The sequence below is a fragment of the Oryctolagus cuniculus genome, chromosome 10, assembly GCF_964237555.1.
Source record: "Oryctolagus cuniculus chromosome 10, mOryCun1.1, whole genome shotgun sequence".
Classification (NCBI taxonomy): Eukaryota; Metazoa; Chordata; class Mammalia; order Lagomorpha; family Leporidae; genus Oryctolagus; species Oryctolagus cuniculus.
Window position 1 is genome coordinate 114,289,882 of NC_091441.1, and position 22,883 is coordinate 114,312,764.

At 66.1% G+C, this 22,883-nt stretch overlaps 1 protein-coding gene across 1 annotated transcript in view; it reads left to right on the plus strand.

Annotated features, from left to right (window-relative positions):
• Positions 1-2,543: 2,543 nt before the first annotated feature.
• Positions 2,544-22,883, plus strand: part of PLXND1 (plexin D1) — a 40,358-nt gene continuing 20,018 nt past the window's right edge. The window contains exons 1-8 of the mRNA XM_051851742.2: positions 2,544-4,011; positions 15,558-15,734; positions 16,759-16,890; positions 17,089-17,189; positions 17,289-17,418; positions 18,483-18,660; positions 18,793-18,901; positions 19,270-19,372. Coding sequence (XP_051707702.1) covers positions 2,674-4,011; positions 15,558-15,734; positions 16,759-16,890; positions 17,089-17,189; positions 17,289-17,418; positions 18,483-18,660; positions 18,793-18,901; positions 19,270-19,372 — 2,268 coding nt within the window. The 5' untranslated portion in view covers positions 2,544-2,673. The remainder of the gene's footprint in view (positions 4,012-15,557; positions 15,735-16,758; positions 16,891-17,088; positions 17,190-17,288; positions 17,419-18,482; positions 18,661-18,792; positions 18,902-19,269; positions 19,373-22,883) is intronic.

A 22,883-nucleotide genomic window follows, 5' to 3' on the forward strand; every position in this document is an offset into this window, starting at 1 on the left:
ATGCCTGCTCGTCCCTGAGAAGGGAGGATGACGAATGTGCCAGGGTCATTAAAGATACGTTAGCCCCAAAGCCAGAGCTGCTCCCTGATAGAATCGAGTGCAAAAGGGCGTCATTGGCAAGTGAATCACAGGCAGCTGACTACGGGCCCAGGGCTGGCCCATCTGCGTTAGTTAATCCAGAGCTGCTTCATGGTGGTCCCAGCTGTCTCGCCCTGTCCCCTGCTACGTCCCCTCCGTGTCTTTAATCACTAGCTGTGGGCTCCTCCACTACCAGTCTTGGCCCAGAAGGAGCTCCCACATGATGGGGAGAGGGCAGAGAGATCCAGGTTGGCGTCTGCGCTAAATGTTCCTCAGTTACCCCATCTGTGAAATGGGTTTGATGACGCCAGCCTTGTCAGCTGGCTACCAGGCATAGGGCGGTACTGGGTCCAGGACTTAGCCCTTGGTGGACTCTTGGGATAGGAAGCAGGACTGGTCTTCTGCTACAGTCCTGCCTCCCACTCCCCCACTCCAGCACGAGCCATGGGGGCCGTTGGTCACCACCACGGGGGGGAGAAGCCGGCAGCCCTGACCAGTGGGCACGGTGCTTGGCGTCACCGTATGTCCCCAAGTCTCAGCCTTCGGGGGCAAGTGTGCTACTGTGACTTCCCTTAAGAAAACAGTTTCAGAGAGGGCGGGTGCCGTGCCCGAGCCGCCCAGCGCTTCTCACCTCCAGACCCTCAGACCCTGCCCCGACACCCCTAGCCCAGGTAGCCCCTGAGTCCCAGCGGTCAGCTTGGCAGGGAGTTGGTGCCCAAAGCTGCCGGGCCTCCGCCGAGCGCAGTCTGAGCGAAGACGCGGAGCAGTATCCTCAGGGCTCAGTGGGGGGAGCTGCAGGATACAGGAAGGAAACCAGAAGGGGCCGAGGGGGCCGAGCCGGGGCGGGCGGGGGCCGGGGAGGGAGGCAGAGACGCTCGCTCGCCTCGGCAGGCAGGGACGGGAGACCGGGAGGGCGGGGGCGACCAGGAACGAGAGGCGACAGAAAACCCGGGAGCCGGCCGGGCAAGGCTGGAGGAGCGGGGACGGGCGGAGGACGCCGCAGGGCTGCGGCGCCGGGCAGGGTGGGAGCCAATGTTCTGAGGCGGCCCCGGCCAGTCCTGCCTGGCTCCCCAGCCTGCTCCCGCGGGGGGCAGCGCCCTCCCCACGCCACAGAGACAGAGGCAGGGACTTCAGTCCTCTCGGGGAGTCCCCAGGTGGCCCTGAGCCCCCCTGACTCTGATACCCCCCTTTCCTGCTGCAGGACAACGCTGGCCATCGGAGCAGTACCAGGCCAGGGGACAGGGGTGGAACAGGCTGGCAGAGGACAGGAAGACCAGGGTGCTGGGCAGAGGAAGTGCGGGGTGGGAGTGGGGGTGGCTGCAAGCCCAGCCTTTCCTGCCTGCCCCATGGAGCACAGAGACACCCCCTGGCCTGCCTTCCTGGCGGGGCGGGGACAAGGCCACCCACCAGGCACCATGTGGCCCCTGGGGGTCTCACAGGAGACCCTGCTGGCAGACTCCATGGCTCTGCCCCTCACGAGCTGTCTCCGTCTCTCTCTGGGTCCTCAGTTTCTGTATCCGGGAGATGGGGTGACCATGGCACCAGGCTCCTGTGTGGACGAAGTGTTGGTCCAGGTGACCAGCACTGCGCAGTGCCTGGCACGAGGCCAGCCCTGCTAAGCACCCACGGTGCCCCAGCTGCTGTGGACGGCTCTCATTCCAGCCCTGCGACCCCAGAACCACTGCGGCCCGGTTCCCACCCAGCGCTCGCTCGCCCCCCAAGGTGAAGGAAGCCTGCCCCATGCCAGCTCACATGTGGCAAATCTTGCATAAGTCTAGGAGGACTGCAGTTTCAAATCCTTGCAGGATCCCTGACAAAAGTAAAGCGCTGGGCTCAGTGGGAGGGTGGCCGCCCACAGACCTGGATCTCCCCAGGAGGCAACTGTCCAGCAGGCCTAAGCCCTAGGCTTCCTCTCTTCACACACCCTCTCTGCTGGTTTGCAGGCACTGCTCTCCGTTCCCCGCTCCTTGTAAACTCCTTCCCTGGGCTTGGGTCTGGGGCATGGATCATGGGGTGTGGGCGGCCTGGCGAAGCCGGGGACAGAAAAACCGACTGGGGAGGGAAGAACGAGACAGGGTAGGGGTGGGGGCGGGGTCGACAGAAGTGGGAGGGCCAGGCAGACACCGAGAGAAGGGAGCGGAGACCGAGGGGAGCGAGGAGGCGCGACCCACACGGAGTTGAGGGGGACAGGACGGACAGAGACGCGGGGCGCGCAGCGGGGAAGAGGAGACCGCGCCCGAGAGCCTGGGGTACGCAGAGCCGCGGGGGCGGCGGCGGAGTCCCGCGGGGACACGGGGCAGCACGATCCCCCGACAGCCGCCGCAAGGCCGGCGGCGCGGGGCGGGGCGGGCGCCGGGGAGCCGGGGCGGGCGCCGGGGGCGGGGCCGCCGCGGAGCCGCCCCCGTCCCGCCCCCCGGGCTGTGCCGCGCGCGAGGCTGAGCCGGGCCGGGGCGCCGGGGCCGGGGGCGGCTGGCGCGGGCAGGAAGCGCCTCGCGGCCCGGGCCCGCCCCCCGCCTCCCGCCGCCTCCGGACTCCGGCTCCCGGCCGCGCCTCGCCCCATGCACTCGCCGCGCCGCGCAGCCCGCGCACGCCCGGATGGCTCGTCGCGCCGCGGGCGGCGCAGCCCCTAGCTCCCGGGCCGCCGCGGCCGGGCCCCCGCCGCTGCTGCCGCCGCCGCCGCCGCGCCGTCCGCTCCGGGGGGCCCCGCGGTGCCCGCTGCCGCTGCTCCTGCTGGTGCTGGGGGCTGCGCAGGTCGGCGCCCTGGAGATCCAGCGCCGCTTCCCCTCGCCCACGCCCACCAACAACTTCGCCCTGGACGGCGCGGCGGGCACCGTGTACCTGGCCGCCGTGAACCGCCTGTACCAGCTGTCGGGCGCCAACCTGAGCCTGGAGGCCGAGGCGGCCGTGGGCCCGGTGGCCGACAGCCCGCTGTGCCACGCCCCGCAGCTGCCACAGGCCTCGTGCGAGCACCCGCGGCGCCTCACCGACAACTACAACAAGATCCTGCAGCTGGACCCGGGCCAGGGCCTGGTGGTCGTGTGCGGCTCCATCTACCAGGGCTTCTGCCAGCTGCGGCGCCGGGGCAACATCTCGGCCGTGGCCGTGGCCTTCCCGCCCGCCGCGCCGCCCGCCGAGCCCGTGGCCGTGTTCCCCAGCATGCTCAACGTGGCCGCCAACCACGCGAACGCGTCCACCGTGGCGCTGGTGCTGCCGCCGGCCGCCGGCGCGGGGGGCAGCCGCCTGCTCGTGGGCGCCACGTACACCGGCTACGGCAGCGCCTTCTTCCCGCGCAACCGCAGCCTGGAGGACCACCGCTTCGAGAACACGCCAGAGATCTCCATCCGCTCGCTGGACGCGCGCGGCGACCTGGCCAAGCTCTTCACCTTCGACCTCAACCCCTCCGACGACAACATCCTCAAGATCAAGCAGGGCGCCAAGGAGCAGCACAAGCTGGGCTTCGTGAGCGCCTTCCTGCACCCGCCCGACCCGCCGCCCGGCGTGCCGTCCTACGCGTACCTGGCGCTCAACAGCGAGGCGCGTGCGGGCGACAAGGAGAGCCAGGCGCGGAGCCTGCTGGCGCGCATCTGCCTGCCCCGCGGCGCCGGCGGCGACGCCAAGAAGCTCACCGAATCCTACATCCAGCTGGGTTTGCAGTGCGCGGGGGGCGCGGGCCGCGGCGACCTCTACAGCCGCCTGGTGTCCGTCTTCCCCGCGCGGGAGCTGCTCTTCGCCGTGTTCGAGCGGCCCCAGGGGGCCCCGGCGGCCCGCGCCGCGCCGGCCGCGCTCTGCGCCTTCCGCTTCGCCGACGTGCGGGCCGCCATCCGCGCCGCGCGCACCGCCTGCTTCGTGGAGCCCGCGCCCGACGTGGTGGCCGTGCTGGACAGCGTGGTGCAGGGCACCGGGCCGGCCTGCGAGCGCAAGCGCAATATCCAGGTACGGGCCCGGTGGCGGGGCGCGGGGAGCGGGAGCCTGCGGGGCACCCGGCAAGCCGTGCGCCGCCAGCAGGTCGCAGGCGTGAGAGTGCCGGGAACCAGGTGTGCGCTCCAGGTCGCAGGTGCATGGACACGGATCCAGGTGCTCACGGGGGGACCCAGGTGTCCGCCCGGGGTGGGTGGGGTGGAGGAGAGGGTAACCGGGTGAGTGCTGGGTTATCGCGGGGCACTTATCCAGATGTGCTTGGAGGGGTCCAGGCTGCCACAGAGAACCAGAGGTTCACAGACAGCCAGATGTGCACATGGGGCTCACAGGTGCACGTGAGCATCTCTCTGGTCAAAGGTGTGAGTGCCTGGACCAGCTGTGTGAGTCCATCAGGGCTGCTGGTGCCGCCAGGTGACAGACGTGTGCCTGGGTGTGGCAGGTGTGCAGGGACCCTGCAGATTCGGGGGTGGTGGCAAAGCGCGAGTGACAAAGGTGTGTGCCCCAGATGTGTGTGCCAGTGGGCGGGGCCTGTGGGAGTATCGGCAGGCAGGTGCCTGTGGGGACACTGGCACAATGAGTACCTGAGCGGCAGGGGACACAGGTGTTTGGGAACCAGTAGGTCCTCGGGGAAGGCCACAGGGTTGGTAAAAACGTGAGGCCAGCTTTTGTGCCCTCATTCAACCGATACGGTGTACAGAGCATTAGTCCCAGCAAGCACCAGGTAGACAGCAGGCTGTGGAGTCCCCGCTAGGCGCATCGCCACAGGTCCTAACTCAGGAGTTCTTCCTGTTTACCATGAAGAAGCCAGCACAGGGAGGTTAGTAACTCGCTCAAGGTCACACAGCTGGGGACTAGCAGAGGTGGGCCGGGAATCTTGGCTTTGTAACCTCAGCATCTGCGTTCTTCATGCTGAGGCCCTGCTGCCATAGGACACAGAGCGGGTGTGTGTGCGTGCGTGTGTGTGTGGTGTAGACGCTGAGTGTGTGTGTGCGTGTGTATGCATGTGCGAGTGTGCGTGTGTATGCATGTGCGAGTGTGTGTGTGTGCATGTGTACGTGTGTGTGTGGTGTGGAGCGTGTGTGCTGCCCTTGGGGACATGACGCAGCAGTGCGGGAGGCCGGAGGGGATTCACGAAGGGCACCAGCAGGGCCCTGGGGCGGGGCTGCTCCCTCCCCTTGCCCACTTTGAGGGTCCCCCACCCCCCCTCCTGGTGACTGCCCAGCCCCTCTTGGGGCCCTGCGGTGGCTGTGACAAGAATCTCCTAAGATTAATGGTCGCCCTGTGGGCGTGCCCAGCGCTGGGCCGTTGAGAAAACACAGATTTCTTCTCGCAGACTCAGGCTCCCACGACTGCCCAGCGCCCAGCCGGCCGCCCTGCAGGTGAAGGCCCTGCAGGGTGAGCGGGCAGGGCCCCAGGGAGCCACGACACCGCCAGGGCTGGCTGCCCAGCTGCGGTCGGGACACCCACCGTTTCCTTCCCCAGGGCCGACTCTGGCTGTGTCTGTGGCACTGGGGTCTCAGGGCTGGAGGAGGGGAATGGGGACCCTGCTCTGCACCCTCCAGCCGGCCCAGCAGCTCCAGGCCTTGTGCCACGGCCCTGGTGCAAGCTGGTCTGTGGGTTTCCTCAGCCTCCCAGACTCCCCACCCCCTCTGGAAGAAATGTCCCTGTTCCCACGGTCCCTGGTCCCCAGCCTGGCCCCGTGTGGTGACTCACCCCGAGGGGGCGGGGCCTCTCTCCAGGGACACAGCGGTCAGGGCTCCCTCCTCACCCCAAGGCCGGGCAGATTCCCCCCTCCCTGTGTCCTCACATTTGGCGGTGGGCGGGGCCCTTGGCATCATCTCCCAGATGTGCCCAGGGCCCTGGGGTCTGGGCCTCTAGCGGGGGTGGGAGCAAGCATGGAGGGAGTGGTTGTGGCTAGCTCCCCTGCTACAGGTTGAGAACCAGAGTTCACGTCCCTAAACTTCACAGCCATGTGGCCTTGGGCACACCATTCAACCTCTCCGAGCCTTAGTGTCTTTGTGAAGTGGGGACGATGAAAACAATCTTATGTGTAAGGCTTATTTTCAGGACGAGAGGAACGAATGAATTAGAGTGCCTGGCCCGCAGTGGGTGCACCCCAGGGACTGTCCTGGGCACATTCCTAGCACGGGCCCAGGTTTGGTCCAGCCAGCCGTGACCTAACAGGAGCTTCTGCAGCGGCAGAGACCCCACCGCCCCCATACACTGGCCCTGTGTGGACCCCACTGTGTGCCCAGCCCCGTGCTGCACCCTGGGGACCCACAGAGCCCCACTTGGCTTCTGCTCTCATGGGCTGTGCAGTGAGCCATGGAGAGACGTGGCCAGGCCCTTAGCACGCAGGGCCGTGTGTGCCGGGGCGGCTGGGGAGGAGGAAGCCAGGTGAGGCTGCAGAAGAGGACGGGTGGGGCATCCTTGCGGAGGGAAGAGCCCGGGCTGAGGCCTGGAGGGAGACTGGAGGAGTGAGCGCGGTCGGTGTGGCTGCGAGCAGAGGGTGGGGGTGGGGCCCGAGTGGGCCGGACTGAGAGGTCAGGATTTTATCCTGGGGGCCTGGGGGAGCCGTGGAGGTTTGTATCCAGCGCGGGGGGTAGGACGGGAATAGTAGCCAGTGCCCCCGCCCCTAGGTGCTTGTGGGTATTTGGTGCCAGGGCTGTGGTTGTCTTTGTTTTGGAAGGGCTGGTGGGAGGGAGCCCTCGGGCGGTGGAGCCCCTGTCCCGGCAGGGGGTCCCCTGGATTCCACTGTTACTCTCTGGGCTCTTGCCCTGTGCTAGGCCCTATGGAGGGTGCTGGGCTGCAGCGGCCGGCCTTGTCCCCCCCAGGGGTGGCGGCCAGCAGACTGGAGGAGCAAAGACTGCCCAGGGTTGGGCCCAGCCGCAGTTAGGTGCTGTGCTGGGGCAGGGGGAGGCAACAGGTGGCCCCAGGGAGCTGCATCTCCTCCCTCCCAGTCCCGTGTAGCACAGGTGGTCTGGGTGGAGCTGGCCTGGGGGCAGGGCCCTGCCTTGCTGGGTGTTCCCCGGCTTCGGCAGGCTTCTGCACACCCAGCCTCCTGCTCCAGCCCCGGGGTCTCTTGCGGGACCCTGGGGCTGCAGGCATTTTCAGGCTGCCTCTGGCTCTAAGGCCTGGCTGGGTGGCCTCTGGCATTCCACTTTCTCCCTGGGCAGGACTTGGCTTCTGCTGCCCACCTGCCCGCTCCATTCAACAATCTGTCCCCTGCCGCCATGCTTCCAAGAATCCGGTGGCAGAAGGGCGGAGCCGCCGTGGTGACGCTGGAGTGGCATCAGCTCCCATTGGGGGGGGGATGCTGACCGTGGGCATATTTGGGGGCTATTAGGATCTTTTGAGGGAGAAATGGAGTGAAGGAATTGGCCTCTGTTGCCTGCAGCTTGGGTCTCTTGGTGTGAACTTACTGTTGCTGGGGAAACTGAGGCACAGGATTGCCCAGCGAGGTGGGAGCAGGGAGTCTAACTCTGTCCCTGGATCTCTCCCCTCTGCTTTGGGATGACCACGGATTTGTCTGTGGAAACCAAAAGGAAACCCCACAGGCAAGTGTCACTGCCACGTTTTCAAGGTGTCTTTTTATAGTAAAGGTGGAAAAAAAAAAAACACTGTGCAGTTTTAAACCGGCACGCGGTGGGCGGGTGCCCGTTGTCAGGAAAGCAGTTTCTGCGCCGATTTAGGTCCTGAAATGGCAGGTGGGGGCGGCGGGAGCGAGGCTGCCAGGATGGGCTTCACTTGCCGGCACGCGGAGCTGGGCTGAGCTCTGCATGGCCAGGGGCTCCGGCAGGGGGCTTTAGAGGGGTGCGGGCAGGGTGGGCCGAGGACCGTGGAGACACAGGCAGAGCTGTGGCTAGAGACAGTGAACAGCACCCCACCCCCAACACATGCGCTCCTGGGAGCGTGCCTGGGGCGGGGCTGGTGTGGAGTCCCGGCCCTCAGCTCTGTGACCCAGGCCTGGCACCTGCCCTCTCTGGACCTTGTGCTTTCTCTGAAAGACAGCCCGGGCCTGCATCTGAGGATGTGGGTAGATTGAAATCTGAGCGCACAGGAAATGATGGGCAGGTGGAATGTGCGGGAGGGAGGGGTGCTGCGGGAGGGAGGGCCAGGCCCTGGGAGCAGGTGAGCAGAGGGCCGAGGGCCTGTCGGGGAAGACGCAGGCTGAGATGCAGAGTCGGCTTCAGGTCCCTGCTGTCCTGGGCTCAGGGGTCCGGGGTGCCCCGAGGGGTGTGGAGGGCGGGCAGCTCTGAGCCCGGTCCCCCATCCCCCCCCCGCTCTGAGCGGCGCCCTTCTGCCCGGCCTGGCAGACTGTGCTGCTGCCCCCAGTTTGCAGATGGAGAAACCAAGGCACAGAGAGGGGAAGGGACTGGATACTGGAAGTCGGGGTCCACAGGCAGTTCCCGCCTCGGGCCGCACGCCTGGCGCTGGCCGGCTCCACTTCTGCCACTCCCTGGTGCTGGGCCCTTTGTCGCTCCTATGAGAGCAGCCCCAGGCAGTGGCCAGGAGGGTGAGCCTGCGGAGCTCCTGACGGCATCGGGTTCCTACCAAAGATGCAGTCAGCTCCCCCTCGCGGAGTGAGCCTCCGGCCTCTTGAGTGTGCAGAGAGAGCTGTGGTCAGTTTGAATGACTGGACTGGGGGAATCAGCCTGGGCACGGGGCTGGGCTGGGGTCACGGCGTCCCCTCCAGGACAGCAGGGGGGTGGCCAGAGGATCCGTCACCGCCCTGCACACCCAGGAGGTGGACCCCGACCCCATTTCTCTGGACTCAAATCCGGCCCCTCCACCGGCTGTGGCCTGGCAGCAGTATCTCTTCCTCTCCCCAAAAACTCAATGACATGAATGTCACCCACTCTGTGGCAGGGGCTTCGCCAGGTGAAGCAACCCCCCTGCGGTCACACAGCGGGTGGAGGTGGAGTGGACACCCGGCCATGGCACCCGCACTCGTAGCCTTGACTGCCTGTTCCTCCAAAGGGGGGCTGGGCAGCAGGGAGTATCTGGGCCCCTTTTAAAGATGAGAAAACTGAGATTCAGGGGTTCTGCCCTCTTGGGGCTGCTGTGGGGAACATGGAGGGCTCCTCGCTCCCTGTGTGGTCACCACTGGGTGTGGGGCTCCTGTTCCCCGGGAGCACGGCCGTCTCCACCTTTGCCCATTGGCACCTCCTGGCGATAGCTCGTGCTGTGTGGGCACCCGAGCAGGGGAATGCGGGAAGGAGGCTGGCTTTGCTCCATGGCTTCTCCCAGAGGAGGAATGGCCCGGGAGGAAGTCACAGCAGCACGCACACTGTGCCGCATGCTGACTAGTCGCAGTGGAGCAGTCAGGGAAGGCTTCCTGTAGGAGGGGACGTTGTAGCCAGCCTTGGGCAAAGAGCATGGCTTCACACTGGGAGCTGCTGGGATCCAAACCCACGTGACTGGCACCGGGAGACGCCTTCCAGACAGGACACATCAGAGGCCTAGGCCCCAGGTGTGGAGGCTTGGGCAGCAGGCAGAGGTGGAGCTGGGAGTGGGGGAGCCGGGCCTCCAGGCTTCAGACACTGCAGGGCGAGGGGAGAGAGACCGTGGGTCTGGTTCCGGGAGGACCCTCGGCTGCTGGTCTCACGTCGGTCCTGGCAGGTGCTGGCGGGAGCCCCTACTGTGGCTGCACCAGGTGACTCCCGAGGGCCTTCTCAGCTCTGACGCCGGTGTGGGGATTGCCATGGAAACCAGCCGGTCCCCGAGTGGGGACGGCCCGCATGAGCTCCCAGCGCCAGCCGCGTGGGTTTGGATCCTGACCACCTCCAGCGGCAGCTGTTCCTCGCTCCCCGAAGTGGGTGTCTGGGCCGAGGCCTCCCAGACGGAGGGGCCGTGCCGCCCGCCGCCCGTGCTGGAGGCTGCCCAGCCCCGCGAGCCGCTGTGCTCTGCCCTGAAACGCGATAAATCACGCGCTGGAGGAGGGAGGAAGCGAGCGGCTCCATTAGGAGGCCGGCGCGGCCCCAGTGGGGCGTTCATGCAGCACTTTGCTCTGATCGGTAAATAATGGGGGGGCTGCAGGCAGAGAGGAGGCCAGGCCCAGGGAGGGAGCTGGCACGGAGGGGGTCACCTCCCTGCCAGCCCCTGCCCGGCCCTGCCTGCCACCCCTGTTGGAGGGGACTGAGCCCACCAGAGTGCTGGGCCTCAGTTTCCCTGGCTTGCAGTCCAGTGCCAAGGAGGCTGCATTCCCAGCAGCCGTGGTGTGGAGGGGGGGCCTGCTGGTGCTGTGGCGGCCGGCGGTGAGGCTGTGGCCAGGCCCCCGCCGCTGTGGCTGTGTGTCCCTGGGCAAGCCCCCCTCTTTCTGTGCCTCAGTTTCCTTCACCGGGAAATGACCTCGACTCGCTAGGGTGTGGCCATGCTTCCGTGAGGGCACACAGCCAGAGGTCTCGGCACCAAGACAGTGGTTGGAGGTGTGGCCAGCCAGCCAGCCGGCCATGTGGCCCCTGGTGTGTGCTTCCAAGGTGGGGACACAGCCCGAGACGCCTGCCGACGGTCCCGAGCCGCATGGCCTTGCAGCTGTGCCCCCCAGCAGTTGTGTGGACACAGCTTGCACCCCCAGGAGCCCAGGGGCTGGGGGGAGGGGCCCCCCAGAGGAGGAAGCAGAGGCAGAACCCGTTCCAGGGCGCGGAGAGACTGGATCGAGGGTGCTGCCACCCCGCCCGTGAAGGCAGGAGCCCCGGATGACGGCCCCTCCTGGGCCGAGGAAGAGCCGCCAGCTGCCCGGCCCGCACAGAGCTCCTCTGGGACCTGGGGGAGGGGAGCTGGAACTGGGGCCGGCCTGGGCGGGAATGAAAAACAGCCTGGAGAATGGGGGGCTGGGGGCCGCGTCCAGCTAACAAAACAAAACAAGGGCTGCTTGCGTCCGCACGGTTGGGGCCCTGGTTCCTAGGTAGGCCGAGCACAGCAGGCCTCCTGGGCCTTCACAGTGGGCCGGGCAGTGGGGCCGCATGCAGGCGGCTGTGGTCCTTGTCCCCATTGCACAGGAGAGGAGGCTGAGGTTCAGCGCCTGTCGGGCTCAGTCTCCCGATCTATGAAATGGGCACACAGCAGCATGGGTGCCCCGAGGAGCCGTGAGGTTGTGCACACAGTAGGTCCTCAGCACAGCCAGGTGTCTGCCCTCACTCAGCCTGGGCCTGCGGTGGCTGCATGGGGTAGGTGGCACACGAGGGGTCCCTGGGGCAGCACGGCTGGCTGGGTCACAGTGCTGTCCGGCTGGCCTGGATGACCTCAGAGCCCTGTGGCGGGACGACCCACCTCCTCCGGAGAGGGGGCTGGGGAAACTGACCCAGGCCTCCCTGGAGTTCTGGTCCAGGCAGCGTGGGGCCAGGGGTGGAGTGCTGTACTGTGTCCTGGGGAAGCTCTGCCCCCTCTGTGCCTCGGTTTCCCCGCCGTGCTCTCCTCCAGGCTGCTCTTCCTCTGTGGCTCGGGGCCAGGCCCCCGATGGTTGCCCGCGGGCCTGGCTGAGCCCCAGCCATGCAGGAAGCACCTTGTCTCCCCACCCAGGTACACTGCCCCTTCCCCGGCCCTTTCTGTGCCTTGGTTTACCCTCGGACTCAGAGCTGTCCGTCACACCCCAGGAGGCACCTGCTTGCTCCCTCCCGTGGCTCCCTCCTGGCCTGAGGGAGACACGCTCCTGTGCCTGCAGGTCTTGGTCCAGAGGTGAGAGGCCGGTGTGGGCTCCACTGGGCCTCCCTGGGCAAATGCTGGATCGCTGCACTCAGGGGAGCCCCCCTGGGCCGACCGTGCCGGGGAGGAGTTGCGATGTGGCCACAGGGGTCAGGGCCAGGTGGGGCAAAACTTGAGTTTGCGTCGAGAGTCCGAGAGAGAGGAGAGAGATCTTCTACTGCTGGTTTACTCCCCAATGCCTGCAACAGCCAGGGCTGGCCCACACCAAAGCCAGGAGTGCAGAACTCCATCCGGGCCACCCGGCACCTGCGCCAGCACCCGCTGCCTCCCCGGTGCACACTGGCCGGAAGCTGGAGTTGGGAGCGGAGCCGGAACTTGAACCCAGGCACTCTGGTGTGGAAGGCGGGGGTCCTGAGAGGCGTCTTAACCGCTGTACCAAGCAGCCGCCCCAGGTTTGGGTTCCTTTTTCTTTTTTATTTGAAATAAGCTTGTTATCTGGGACGTCCTTGGAGTGGACAGTGACCTAACGGTGACAAAGCGAGCACAGTCACCGTGCACCTCTCCTGAGCCTGCCTGTGCCCGGCCCCTCCTCCCCTTCAGGGGCTGTGGGGGGCTACGGGGTGGGGGTGGGGGCTCAGGCAGCCAGCCCCCAGCCGGGTGTGGGCACAGGGCCACCACGCGGTCTGCTCGGGGACCTGGCTCTCCCAGCTCTATGACAAAGAAAACCTGTGGGCGGGACGGGGCGTCCGTCTCAGGCGCAAAGCCCTGGTGGTCAACTCGGCCGTCCTGGGACAGAACCGCTGCGCCCGCCCTGAGGCCTCAGCCTCCCTGAGCAGGGGTCTCAGCGAGGTCTGCGGGCCAGTGGTGAGGCCCAAGAACTTGGCCCTTGCAGCTGCTGCCTCTGGCCCAGCTTACTGGAGGGAGAGCTTAGTCCCATTCCAGTTGGTGGTGGATTTAGTGGGACCCTGGGCAGGACTGAGCTTTGGCCCTAGGACGTAGCTCACCCCATTTCAGAGAGGGATAAACTGAGGTTCTTAGAGGAACCCAGCTGGCCACTAGGTGTGTGGGCCTGGACATGGCTTTCCCTGAGTCGCTGTACACAGTAGGTGAGCAGTGCAGCTCCCTGTTAGCTGTGTCGCCCTTAGTTGCCCTGTAGGGAAAGGAAGCAGCTGAATACAGTCATTCACACTTTAGTCAAAATCAGTTTCCTTTCTTCAGTAAACACTCCCCGCTGAGGGCGGTCCCACCTTGGAGAAGCTGACGCATATGCTACAGTGATGAGTGTGGAAGTTGTGGCCACATGGTGCCGTCACAGAGGGGAGATTTTTCCGGGCCACATCAAGGCTGGCCTGGGCCTGCCGGGAGCGGGCTGAAGGGCCAGGGCAGTGCGGGAGCTGTGGGAGGGGTGCTGGCTGCTGGAGGCGCAGAACTACCCCCACCCTCCAGCGGGCAAGGATGGGCGCATTTGAAGAACCATGGCCACCAGTGTGGTTGGACCTGAGGCTGGAGGCTGGGGCAGTTGGCAGGAGCCGCTGACGGGCTGGAGCGCTGGGCCTGATGGGACGGCAGCGGGGAGCCAGGGTCGTGCCAGGGGCCAGAGGGACTGCTGGGATTGCGCAGCCGCCCCGGCTCCCCGGGGAATCGGAGTTGGGAAAGACCCGGGCAAAGAGAGACTTGGGGGCAGGGCAGTGGCAGGGTGACAGGAGCAGGGCGTGGAGGGGCGGGGCAGAGCCTGTCCCCTCCCCCAGCTCGTGGGGGCGGGGGCTGGGGGGGACGCGGTCCCAGCTTCTGTTGGCAGTCCCAGGCTGGCGGTCAGGAACCAGCTTCCCGGAGAGCAGCCTGCAGCTCACTTCTCCTTTAACGGCTTTTTTTTTTTTTTTTTTTTAAGATTTTATTTTTAGGATAAGAAAAAAAAAAGTAGGGGGGAAAGGCTCTTTAGAAAATTCTTTCGGTGCAGAATTAATGGCTTGTGAAGTCGGGGCGGGCGGCCGAGCAGGGCTCCTGGTCCGGCTCTTCCCAGGACCCCCACCCTGGCGCCGTGGGGGGCGCCATCGCAGGGCCCAGCGCAGAGAGCCCCAAGGGGTCACCCCGACCTCCCCTCCAGGGCTCACAGTCCCTGGGCGAGGGTGTGCGATTTTAATTTTAAAGCAACTTAATTTTCAGTAATCCATATTCAGGGAAGAAAGCTTATGTAATGCTGCGAACAGGGCTGGGGCCTGGGGGCCTGGGCCCCCCTGCTCTCCTGCCCACCCCCCCAGGACGGCTGAGGGGTGGGGCCCCGCCCGGGAGAGGCAGCCCAGGAGCTGGGCCAGCACCCGCTTTGCAGGGCTGCCCCCTGACTCAGGTGCACACAGGGGACATTGGGCCAGGGAGGGCTGCGGGCTGAACGGGCGCCTCCTGTGATCCCAAGAGCTAGGTCCTGGCATTCAGGCAGCGGGATCAGCACAGGCAAAGGCCCTGGGGCAGGACCCAGCCAGGGACGAGGGAGGAACGGAAGTGAGGCTGATGTGGCATGGAGGGAGGACGAAAGGAGCGAGGTTCAGGTGAGCAGTCAGGACCCAGGATTGATGCAGACCACCGAGGAGGGTTTAAGTCGGGGCAGCTGTGGGGGAGTGGAGTCTGAAAGGCAGGAGTGGGTGTAGAGCGAGCCGGGTGGGGAGCTGGGAAGGTTGGAGGATGGTGGATCCTGTGACGTCATGACGCTATGAGGACAGCATCATCACGGCTGGAACCAGCCCCGCGAACACTTTCCAGGCGCTTGGCTTGGCCTTACAAGGAGTGACCCAGCCCCACCCCTATAAGGGAGGTGGCCATTTTATGGATGAGTAAACTGAGGTCCGAGAAGGGATGTGGTTGCCCAGGCCACTCGCAGCCCTGTTCTGGAAGACCTCGTCCTCACAGGTTTTGGCCCAGAGTCCCCCAGCCCCACCCATCTCTGAGCCCGGGGCTCAGCCCCCCCGGGGGCTCCGCTGTGTTGCTGGCCCAGGCCAGCAGGGCCCGCTCGCTGCTCACTGTTTGCTTTGAAAACCAGCTGGGCCGTGTGCAGAAGTCAAGCACGCACAGGAGGAGCAAGGAGAAGTCTCCCCGGGGTGTGCCCTCTGGCCGTCCTGGGGCTGCTGACTGCCCTGCCCCTGCCTGTGGTGGGCAGGTGCAGGCATCGGGCCCTGGGGTGTGGGCCGCTCTGTGCCTCAGTGTCCCCAAGTGTGAGGTGGGACCGCCCATGTGGATCTGGGGTGTCACTGGGGCTGAGGGCCAGCTCCTGGCCATTGTGTGGTCATTCACTGCTCAGTGCCCTTGACCGTGCACAGGGGTCGTGTCCCCTTCGTACGCATCTAAGCCACGCTGCGCCTGCATGTTTGTGTGCTTGGCCCGTGTTCCTCTCACAGGCACATCCTGTGCATTGTTGAGCAGGAGGAAGCTTTGCCAGCACCCCCGGGACCCAGGGAAAGGCAGGGAGGGTGGAAGCAGGACCAGGGGATGGCCAGGGACAAGGCCCCAGCCACCAGCAACCCTAAGCCAATGTGCACGCAGGACTGTGGCTAGATGCACCTGGCCTCAGTCTGCCCACCTGCAGTGTGGGTAGATGAGGGGATACGTGTGTGGGAAAGGAAGGGCCTCGGCTGGTGGATGCCTCCCTCTGGCGCGCCGTGAGCTGCTGGGGCATTGGGGTGGCCTGGGGCCAGCAGAAGGGACCTCCAAGGTTGCTATGGAGACGCAGAGAGGCTGGGGCTGCATGAGGAATTGGCCCTCCTTGCTCCCCTCGCCCGACTCCCGTCCTTGGGCAGCCCGGTGACTCAAGCCAGGGTTGGGGAGCGGGGACAGGGTCTTGTTTGTGTCGGGGAGCCAGGTCGCAGCGGCGCCGGGGCCCCGTGCCAGCCGGCCGTGCAGCCTGGCGCCTGACGCTCTCTCTCTTCCAGCTGCAGCCCGAGCAGCTGGACTGCGGGGCCGCGCACCTACAGCACCCGCTGTCCATCCTGCAGCCGCTCAAGGCCACGCCCGTGTTCCGTGCCCCGGGCCTCACCTCTGTGGCCGTGGCCAGCGCCAACAACTACACAGCCGTGTTCCTGGGCACGGTCAACGGGAGACTGCTCAAGGTAGGGCCGGGGGCGGGGGGCTGAGGGTGGCCTTGGTGAGGGTGCTACAAAGGAGGGGGCTGAGGCTCAGAGACGTGCTTTCTCTCTGCTCGTCCGGGGCTCTGGAGCTGGGCAGGGCTGAGTGCCAGTCTCACTGCCTCTTGGACCCTGGGCACTGCACGTTCTCTCCGCGGGCCTCAGTTTCTCCATCTCTTTAGGGCCGTGAGCTGTCGTGGGCCTCTGATGGCGTGAGGCCACGGCCTGGCAAGTAGGGGCCCCTTCACGCCTTCTGCCCCCCACCCCGCCCCAGCGGCACAGGTGTCTGGAGCGGTTCCCAGCAGGCTCCTGGCCCCGTGCTTCCCGGAGCTGGGAAGGGCCGTGCAGAGCCCGCCTTTCCCACACTGGGAGCTGAAGCGCCCCGCCCGTGCCTCCCCCAGCCACTGCTCACAAGCACCGTGGGGGAAACCAGCTGCCGGACAGCTCCCCTCCTGCGCCAGGCCCTGGCCTGATTGACTCAGATCTCATAATCCAATGCGCAGCTGCCTGAGCAGACGCCGCGGCTTGTTAGGGGCTGGGGAGAGGGCAGGGACCGGAGGTCAGGGCAGTGTTGGGGAACAGCAGGGGGTGGGGCCCGGGGGTGTCCCTCTCTGGGGGTCCTTGGGAGCGGAGGAGGCCATCGGGTACTTGTGCGCTGGGGTCAGGTGCTTGGATTCGGATCCTGGCTCGGCCACTCCCGGCCATGTGACCTCGGGCAGGTGCTTCTCTGAGCCTTGATTTCCCTGTCCAGCAGCAAATAAGCCAGACCGTCCAGGACCGTGGTCCGATTCTCCTCCAGCCCCACCCATGAAGCTGCAGTTATTAGGCACCCACTGTCTACATGGCACCTCGAGGGCCATGGGCATCTGAGGGCTCGTTTGATCCTCACACCCCTGTGAGGGAGGCAGAGCCACACTGTGCCCGCCCTGCCCCGCTGTGCCTGCGACTTCCCAAGACAGGAGGGGGAGGCCCGCAGGGTCAGCTCCTCCTGACGGCCCCCACCCCACAGATCAGCATGAACGAGAGCATGCAGGTGGTGAGCCGGCGCGTGGTGACCGTGGCCTACGGGGAGCCCGTGCACCACGTCATGCAGTTTGACCCAGCAGACCCTGGCTACCTGTACCTGATGACGTCCCACCAGGTAAGGCCCGCGCCCAGACCGACTCCGCGGCTGTCCCCGCCTTTGCGCATGCTCGTCCTATTTCCTGCCCCGCCCATTACGTGCTGTCCGCCTCCCAGCATAGCCGGTACCCTGTTCCAGGGTCCAGCCTCAGTTTCCCCAGCCTCCTTTGCCCCGCCCCTGGCAGCCTCACTGAGCTGGGCCCGCCTCTGCCTCCAGATGACCAAGGTGAAGGTGGCCGCGTGCGAGGTACATTCTACCTGCGCGGACTGCGTGGGCGCCGCGGATGCCTACTGCGGCTGGTGCACCTTGGAGACGCGGTGAGGCCCGGGCGCCTGCGCTGGGCAGCATCAGGGGCTGTGGTGTAGGGGGCGCCACCCCCGGGCCTGCGCCCTGACCCTGCGTGCTCACTGCTGCAGGTGCAGCCGGCAGCAGGACTGCGCCAACGCCAGCCAGCCGCATTTCTGGACCAGCGCCAGCGAGGGCCCCAGCCGCTGCCCCGCCATGACAGTGCTGCCCGCCGAGATCGACGTGCGCCAGGAGTACCCGGTGAGCTGCGGCGGCTGGCAGCCTTCTTGTGCCTGGCGCACAAGCCCAAGAGACAGCGACTCCTGCCCGTGGGGGCCCAGCCAGCTGGGGACAGATAATGAGGACGGTGCCGGTGACTGGGCCGTCCTGAGCCCTTAGGATGCGCCAGGCACGTGTGGGTGTGCAGGCTGGGTGTCCCTGCTAGGCCTCACCCAACCTGCAAAGCGTGCTCCTAGCACCCCTGTGTGATAGAAGAGGAAACCTGGGCACAGAGAGGCAGAGCAGCCTGCTCAGGGCTGCACAGCAGCAGAGCGCAGGAAATGCAATTTGAACACAAGTGGGCTGGTTGCAGAGTGTCAGGAGGAAGGGGTGCGGTGGGGGAGGGGAGAGCACGCCTGCCTTTTCCTGGTCCCGGCACAGGGAAGGAACCAGGCTCACCACATTTCTTCTCAGAGGAGGCCGCGTATGGGGCCTGTGGCTGTGTGCCAGGGCTCTGTCAGGCAGCAATGGCGAGGTCCTGCCCAGCCCGCCCTTAGCGACTCCTCTGTCACCCTGGGGGGCTCCTCTGCCTCCTCTCCCCCCACCCCCAGTGTTCCAGGTCCCAGGGCTCCTCCCTGGTGTCACCTCTGGGCAGACTGGGCATGGGTCTGGCTGTTCATTCATTCATTCATCAACGACGACTGAGCACCTGCTGTGCGCCAAGCACAGTTCTCGCCTCTGGGGATGCATCAGTGAGCAAGACAGAGTCCTGGGGGAGGGGTGTCCAGATGGTGACACGCGCCACAGAGGAGGAGGATGCAGAGTGGGGAGGGGACGATGGGGGGGTGCTGCCCCCGGTGAAGGTGACATTTGAGCCGATGTGAGCAGCTGGGGAAGGAGGTCTGGGGCAGAGGGGACTGCCAGTGCAAAGGGCCTGCGGCAGGAAGAGGATTAGGGGCCAGATCTTGACCAGGGCAACTTAATGGGATTCAGATGGAGTCCCTGAGGCCCAGAGGGTCACGTGCAGGGTCCAGCGCTCAGGCAGGGGCCAGGCTCGGGGGGTGGGGCAGGCCTGGGCCCCGGAGCTGAGGACTTCTGGCCCCCAGGGCATGATCCTGCAGATCTCCGGCAGCTTGCCGAGCCTCCGTGGCGTGGAGATGGCCTGCGACTACGGCAACCACGTGCGCACCGAGGCCCGGGTGCCCGGCCCCGCCTATGGCCACCAGATCGCCTACTGCAATCTCTTGCCCAGGGACCAGTTCCCGCCCTTCCCGCCCCACCAGGGTACGTGCCCGATGCCCAGCCCCAGAGGGGTGGGGGTGGAATTCAGGCATGCGGGGGCAGGGCAGGATGTTGGCAGGGATCCCTGCTCACCCCCTGCGCCCCGTCCTCTCGCTGACGCCCCATCCTCTCCAGACCACGTGACCGTTGAGATGTCCGTGAGGGTCAACGGGCACAGCATCGTCTCGGCCAACTTCACCATCTACGACTGCAGCCGCGTGGGACAGGTGTACCCCCACACTGCGTGAGTGGCTCATGGGGGGAGGAGCTGAGCCCCAGAGCCGGGTCCTTGCTCTCAGGCAGCCTAGAAGCAGACACACCTGGTCCCCTGTGCACTCACACACCGGGCTGTTAGCACGCAGGCCTCTGCAAGTGCTCTGGCTCCCGACACACAGCCTGTACTCTGCCGAAGGACCTGTGTCCTCCTTGCACACCCCCTGCAGCCGGGAGCTCACTATCTGACAAGGATCCCAGCGGCTCCCAGGCAGCCTAGATGATGAGCAAGCCCCCTCTCTCTGTGCTGGCGGCTGTCTTCCGGGTCCAGGGCCCGGGGGCAGGGTGGGCCGCGGGCTAGGAGCTGGGAGTGGCTCTCAGGAGTGCCCTGTCTTCCAGCTGTACCAGCTGCCTGTCGGCCCAGTGGCCCTGCTTCTGGTGCACCCAGCAGCACGCCTGTGTCTCCAACCAGTCTCGCTGTGACGCCTCGCCGAACCCCTCGGTAAGCCAGGCCTGGGGAGGGCGCCGCCGCCACCCCCTCCCCGTCCCACTGCCTCCTTTCTCGTTAGTAAGCTTCTGTGTTTGAGGGCTGGTGAGAGCCTCGCCCGAGCACTCCGGGCACCGCCTGTCACAGCTGCGAGGGCCCCTCTGTCCACCGCATGTCCAAGCAGCAGCCAGGGCACTGTGCGTGCCCTCGGTTAGTCCCTGAAGAGCGATATTTGGGAGTGACGTTTTCGGGAACAGATGCGGCTGTATTTTACACCCGGAGCTCGCTGCCTCCCTCCTGTGTGCGGCAGGGATGCCCAGTTGCAGCCGTCACATCAGGACGAGGCGATGGTTGATTTTTCAGCAGTCCTGGGAGCTCAGGACCTAAGGCCACGCGGCCAGCAAGTACCAGACCTTGAGCTCCAGCCCCGCTGTTCTGTGCAGTCCTTTGAAGCCAGCGGGAGCCAGGCACTCAGCCACGCCCCTCGCATCTGCTTGCTGGATGCCACATCTCGGCCCAGCGGGACTCCTCCTGCTGCTTTTTGGGGCCATGTCTCAAGGGCATCTCTTCCTCCCTCCGTGCTTGGCACCCAGCAGGTGATCTGGGGTGGGCCCAGGAGGCGGCGTCCCGAGGGGGGACTTGGGTGCCAGGTCTTGTGATGCATAGGAACTCATGGGCTGGGCTGGGCGAGGCGTCGGTGGCACGGCCCCCCAGGCCGCCCTCACCAGGCCTGCGGCTCGGGTCTGGAGGAGGCTGTCTCGGAGGATTACCCTAATCCAGCAGGAGAAGAGGCAGCATCTGCCCCAGGTCTGCAGAGGCTCTGAGCCCTGTGTAATTGGGCACTTAATGAAGTGCCAGTTAGCCACAGAGGCGCCAGGCGGGGTCTGCACAGGCGCTGGCACCCCCGAGCTGGGGGTGCTGGGGCCGAGTCTCCTGCACTCTTCCTTGTCCCTAGGGACGCCCACATGAAGGAAGTAGGGGTGCAGCTCCCGGAGTGGAGGACGCTGGCATGTGGATGGGGCGGGTGAGGGAGAGTGAGGAATGGACACCCCCCTTTTTCAGGGGCTTCCCCCTTGTGAACAAGATGAGGCAGTGGCTCCCTGTGTGAGGAGCCTGGCAAGGCCGCACCAGGGCGGGCAGGGAGCCTGTGGGGTGCGGGAAGGAGGGAGGGAGCAGGCTGGGTGGGTTCTGGGTCGCTGGTGGGTCACTGCTCGGCTGCACTCAGGCACCTGCTGCTGTGGGAGAGTCCTGTGGGCTCCTCCAGTCTCGGGGCCCCGCTGGCCTGTGAGGGGCCCCTGCCCCCTGAACTCAGGCCCCGGAGTGGTGAGGGCCCCGGTGAACGGGTGCCTGCTGTAGCCCCTGTCCCCTCCCCGCTGGGCCGCAGTCTCACCCTGCCTGGGTGGCAGGGACCCATCACCACCACCTCCTGGGGTCTGCATGGACGGGAAGCTGCGGCCGGGAGGTGGAGCCAGGACTTGAACCCAGGCACTCTGAGATGGGATGTGGGCTTCCTGACTGGCCCCTCAGCCCCCAGGCCCAGTGCCCGCTCCGGCTTGCCCCTGCTGAGATCCTTTGGTCGGTCACAAGCAGGAAATGCCCGGCTGACACTGGCTCTGGCCGCAAGGCATTAACTGGCCCGTGCAAGTGGGAAGTCCAAGGCACGGGGCTCCATGGTGTCGTCAGGGCACCCCGCCCCTCTGAGTGGGCTCCATGCCCAGGCAGGCCTCCCCCTGGCTGGCCCCCACCGCACAGCCCCGGGAAGCTGAGGCATCTCTGTTCTGGGCTCAGTGGCAGCCTGTGGCCCAGTCTCACTGCCGGACCTGGGGTCATGTGCTCTCCCTGGGACACTCACTACGGCCCGGGGAGGGGGAGCAGGGTGAGTCTTCCCAAATCACAGGCCTTGGGGGCTCCCCAGAGGCCAGGCCAGAGGCTGGAGGCTGGTGGTGGGGCTGGAGGCTGCAGGAGACCTCGGGGAAGCCTGGCAGGAGACAGGGATGTGTCAGGCCCTCAGCCTCGGTTCCACTCTGTAGAATGGGTGCAAGCATGCGAGTGGCCGCGAGTTCCAGGTGGTCCAGGACCCTCAGGGAGACTCCGCGCCATCCATTGTGGCAGCTGCTAGAGCTGGCTCCCTCTACCATTGCCACCTTGCTCCTGTGGGATGTCACCACGAGGACAGGGCCCCCAGCCGGCCAGCTGCAGAGCAGATGCCACGACAGCACCTGTGGGTTCCAGGCCCCCAGATTCCTGGGCGCACCCAGCAGACGGCACAGGGCTGCAGCTCAGGGCCTGCCGGGGCTCGCTCCATGGTAGGGCTTTGCCTCGAAAGCCCCCGTGATGCAGGCAAGAGCACGGAGGCCTGGAGAGGGACAGGAGCCAGGCAGCAGCTCCCTCCTCCCGCGGCCAGCTCCGGAGGCCGCCCCATGCCTGGCTCTGGGACTCGTTTGGACCCTGGCCCTGTCCCCGGGGAGACTCAGCACTCTGGCGCGTGGTCAGCAAGCAGCCCGGACAATGAGAGCTTTCTTGTGCTGCTCGGTTCGCCCTGGGCAAAATGCCGCTTTGTGTCTCTGCGCCTCGGTTTCTTAGTCAATAAAATGGGCGTAAACGACAATGCTGCCTCCTGGGGCTGTTGGCAGGAGGGGTTCGGGGAACTGACACAGGGCACAAGTAGGGGCTGTGTGTGAGCTGCCGGCTGCCACTGTCATCATCACCATCGAGTGCTCCCGCAGGGGAAATGGCCCCTGTGCCGCCCTCTAGGAGCTCAACGCCTGATTAAGAATACAGAGGAAAGACCTCTGGGCGGCCCCACGCCATGTCCCCAGAGGCCTTCGGCCCTGGCTGATTGACCTCGAGTCAAGCACGTGGTTCACTGGTCGCCTTCCAGCCTGGTCCTAACAGAGGGCCTCCCCCGGAAGTGCTGGGCTCTGCTGGAGGGCTGCTGCAGGCCCTGGGGGTGGGCGTGGCAGCTCCAGGTCCCTAGCGGGCCAGAGTGGCAGCACAAGGAGGCAGGACCGGCCTAACTGGGGGCCCTGGGGGCTCCAGGACCCCCAACAGGTGGGGCCCAGACTTCCAGCTCTGAGAGACCACTGAGGGGGACATGGTGAACGCTGCCCTCCCCTCTGCCCTGGTCCTCAGTTTCTCCCACTGTGCTGGGGGCCTGGATCCCAGGCTGGCAGTGGGGTTGGGGGACCTGGGTGGAGCCCTGGAGACCGGGTGCAGCCCCTCGCTATGCCCACGGAGAGGAAGCAAAGCCAGGCCCCACTCAGCCTCCTGCCTTCCTCCCACAAAGCCGACTCCAGTGCCGGCGGGTTATTTTGCAGTCTCCTCGTCTGCAAAACAGGGATAATAAAACCTGCCCAGGTCCCACTGTGAGAGTCAAATGAGACTGTGCGGGTGGGGCCAGGCTCGGTGCCCTTGGCTTTGGGGGGTTCCCCCCATAGGCTGCTGAGCCCCCGAGGGCGGGGCTGCAGGAGGCTGTTCCCCTCCCCTCTGCCGAGCCTGGTGTGAGCCCACCCCGTGTTTCCTCCAC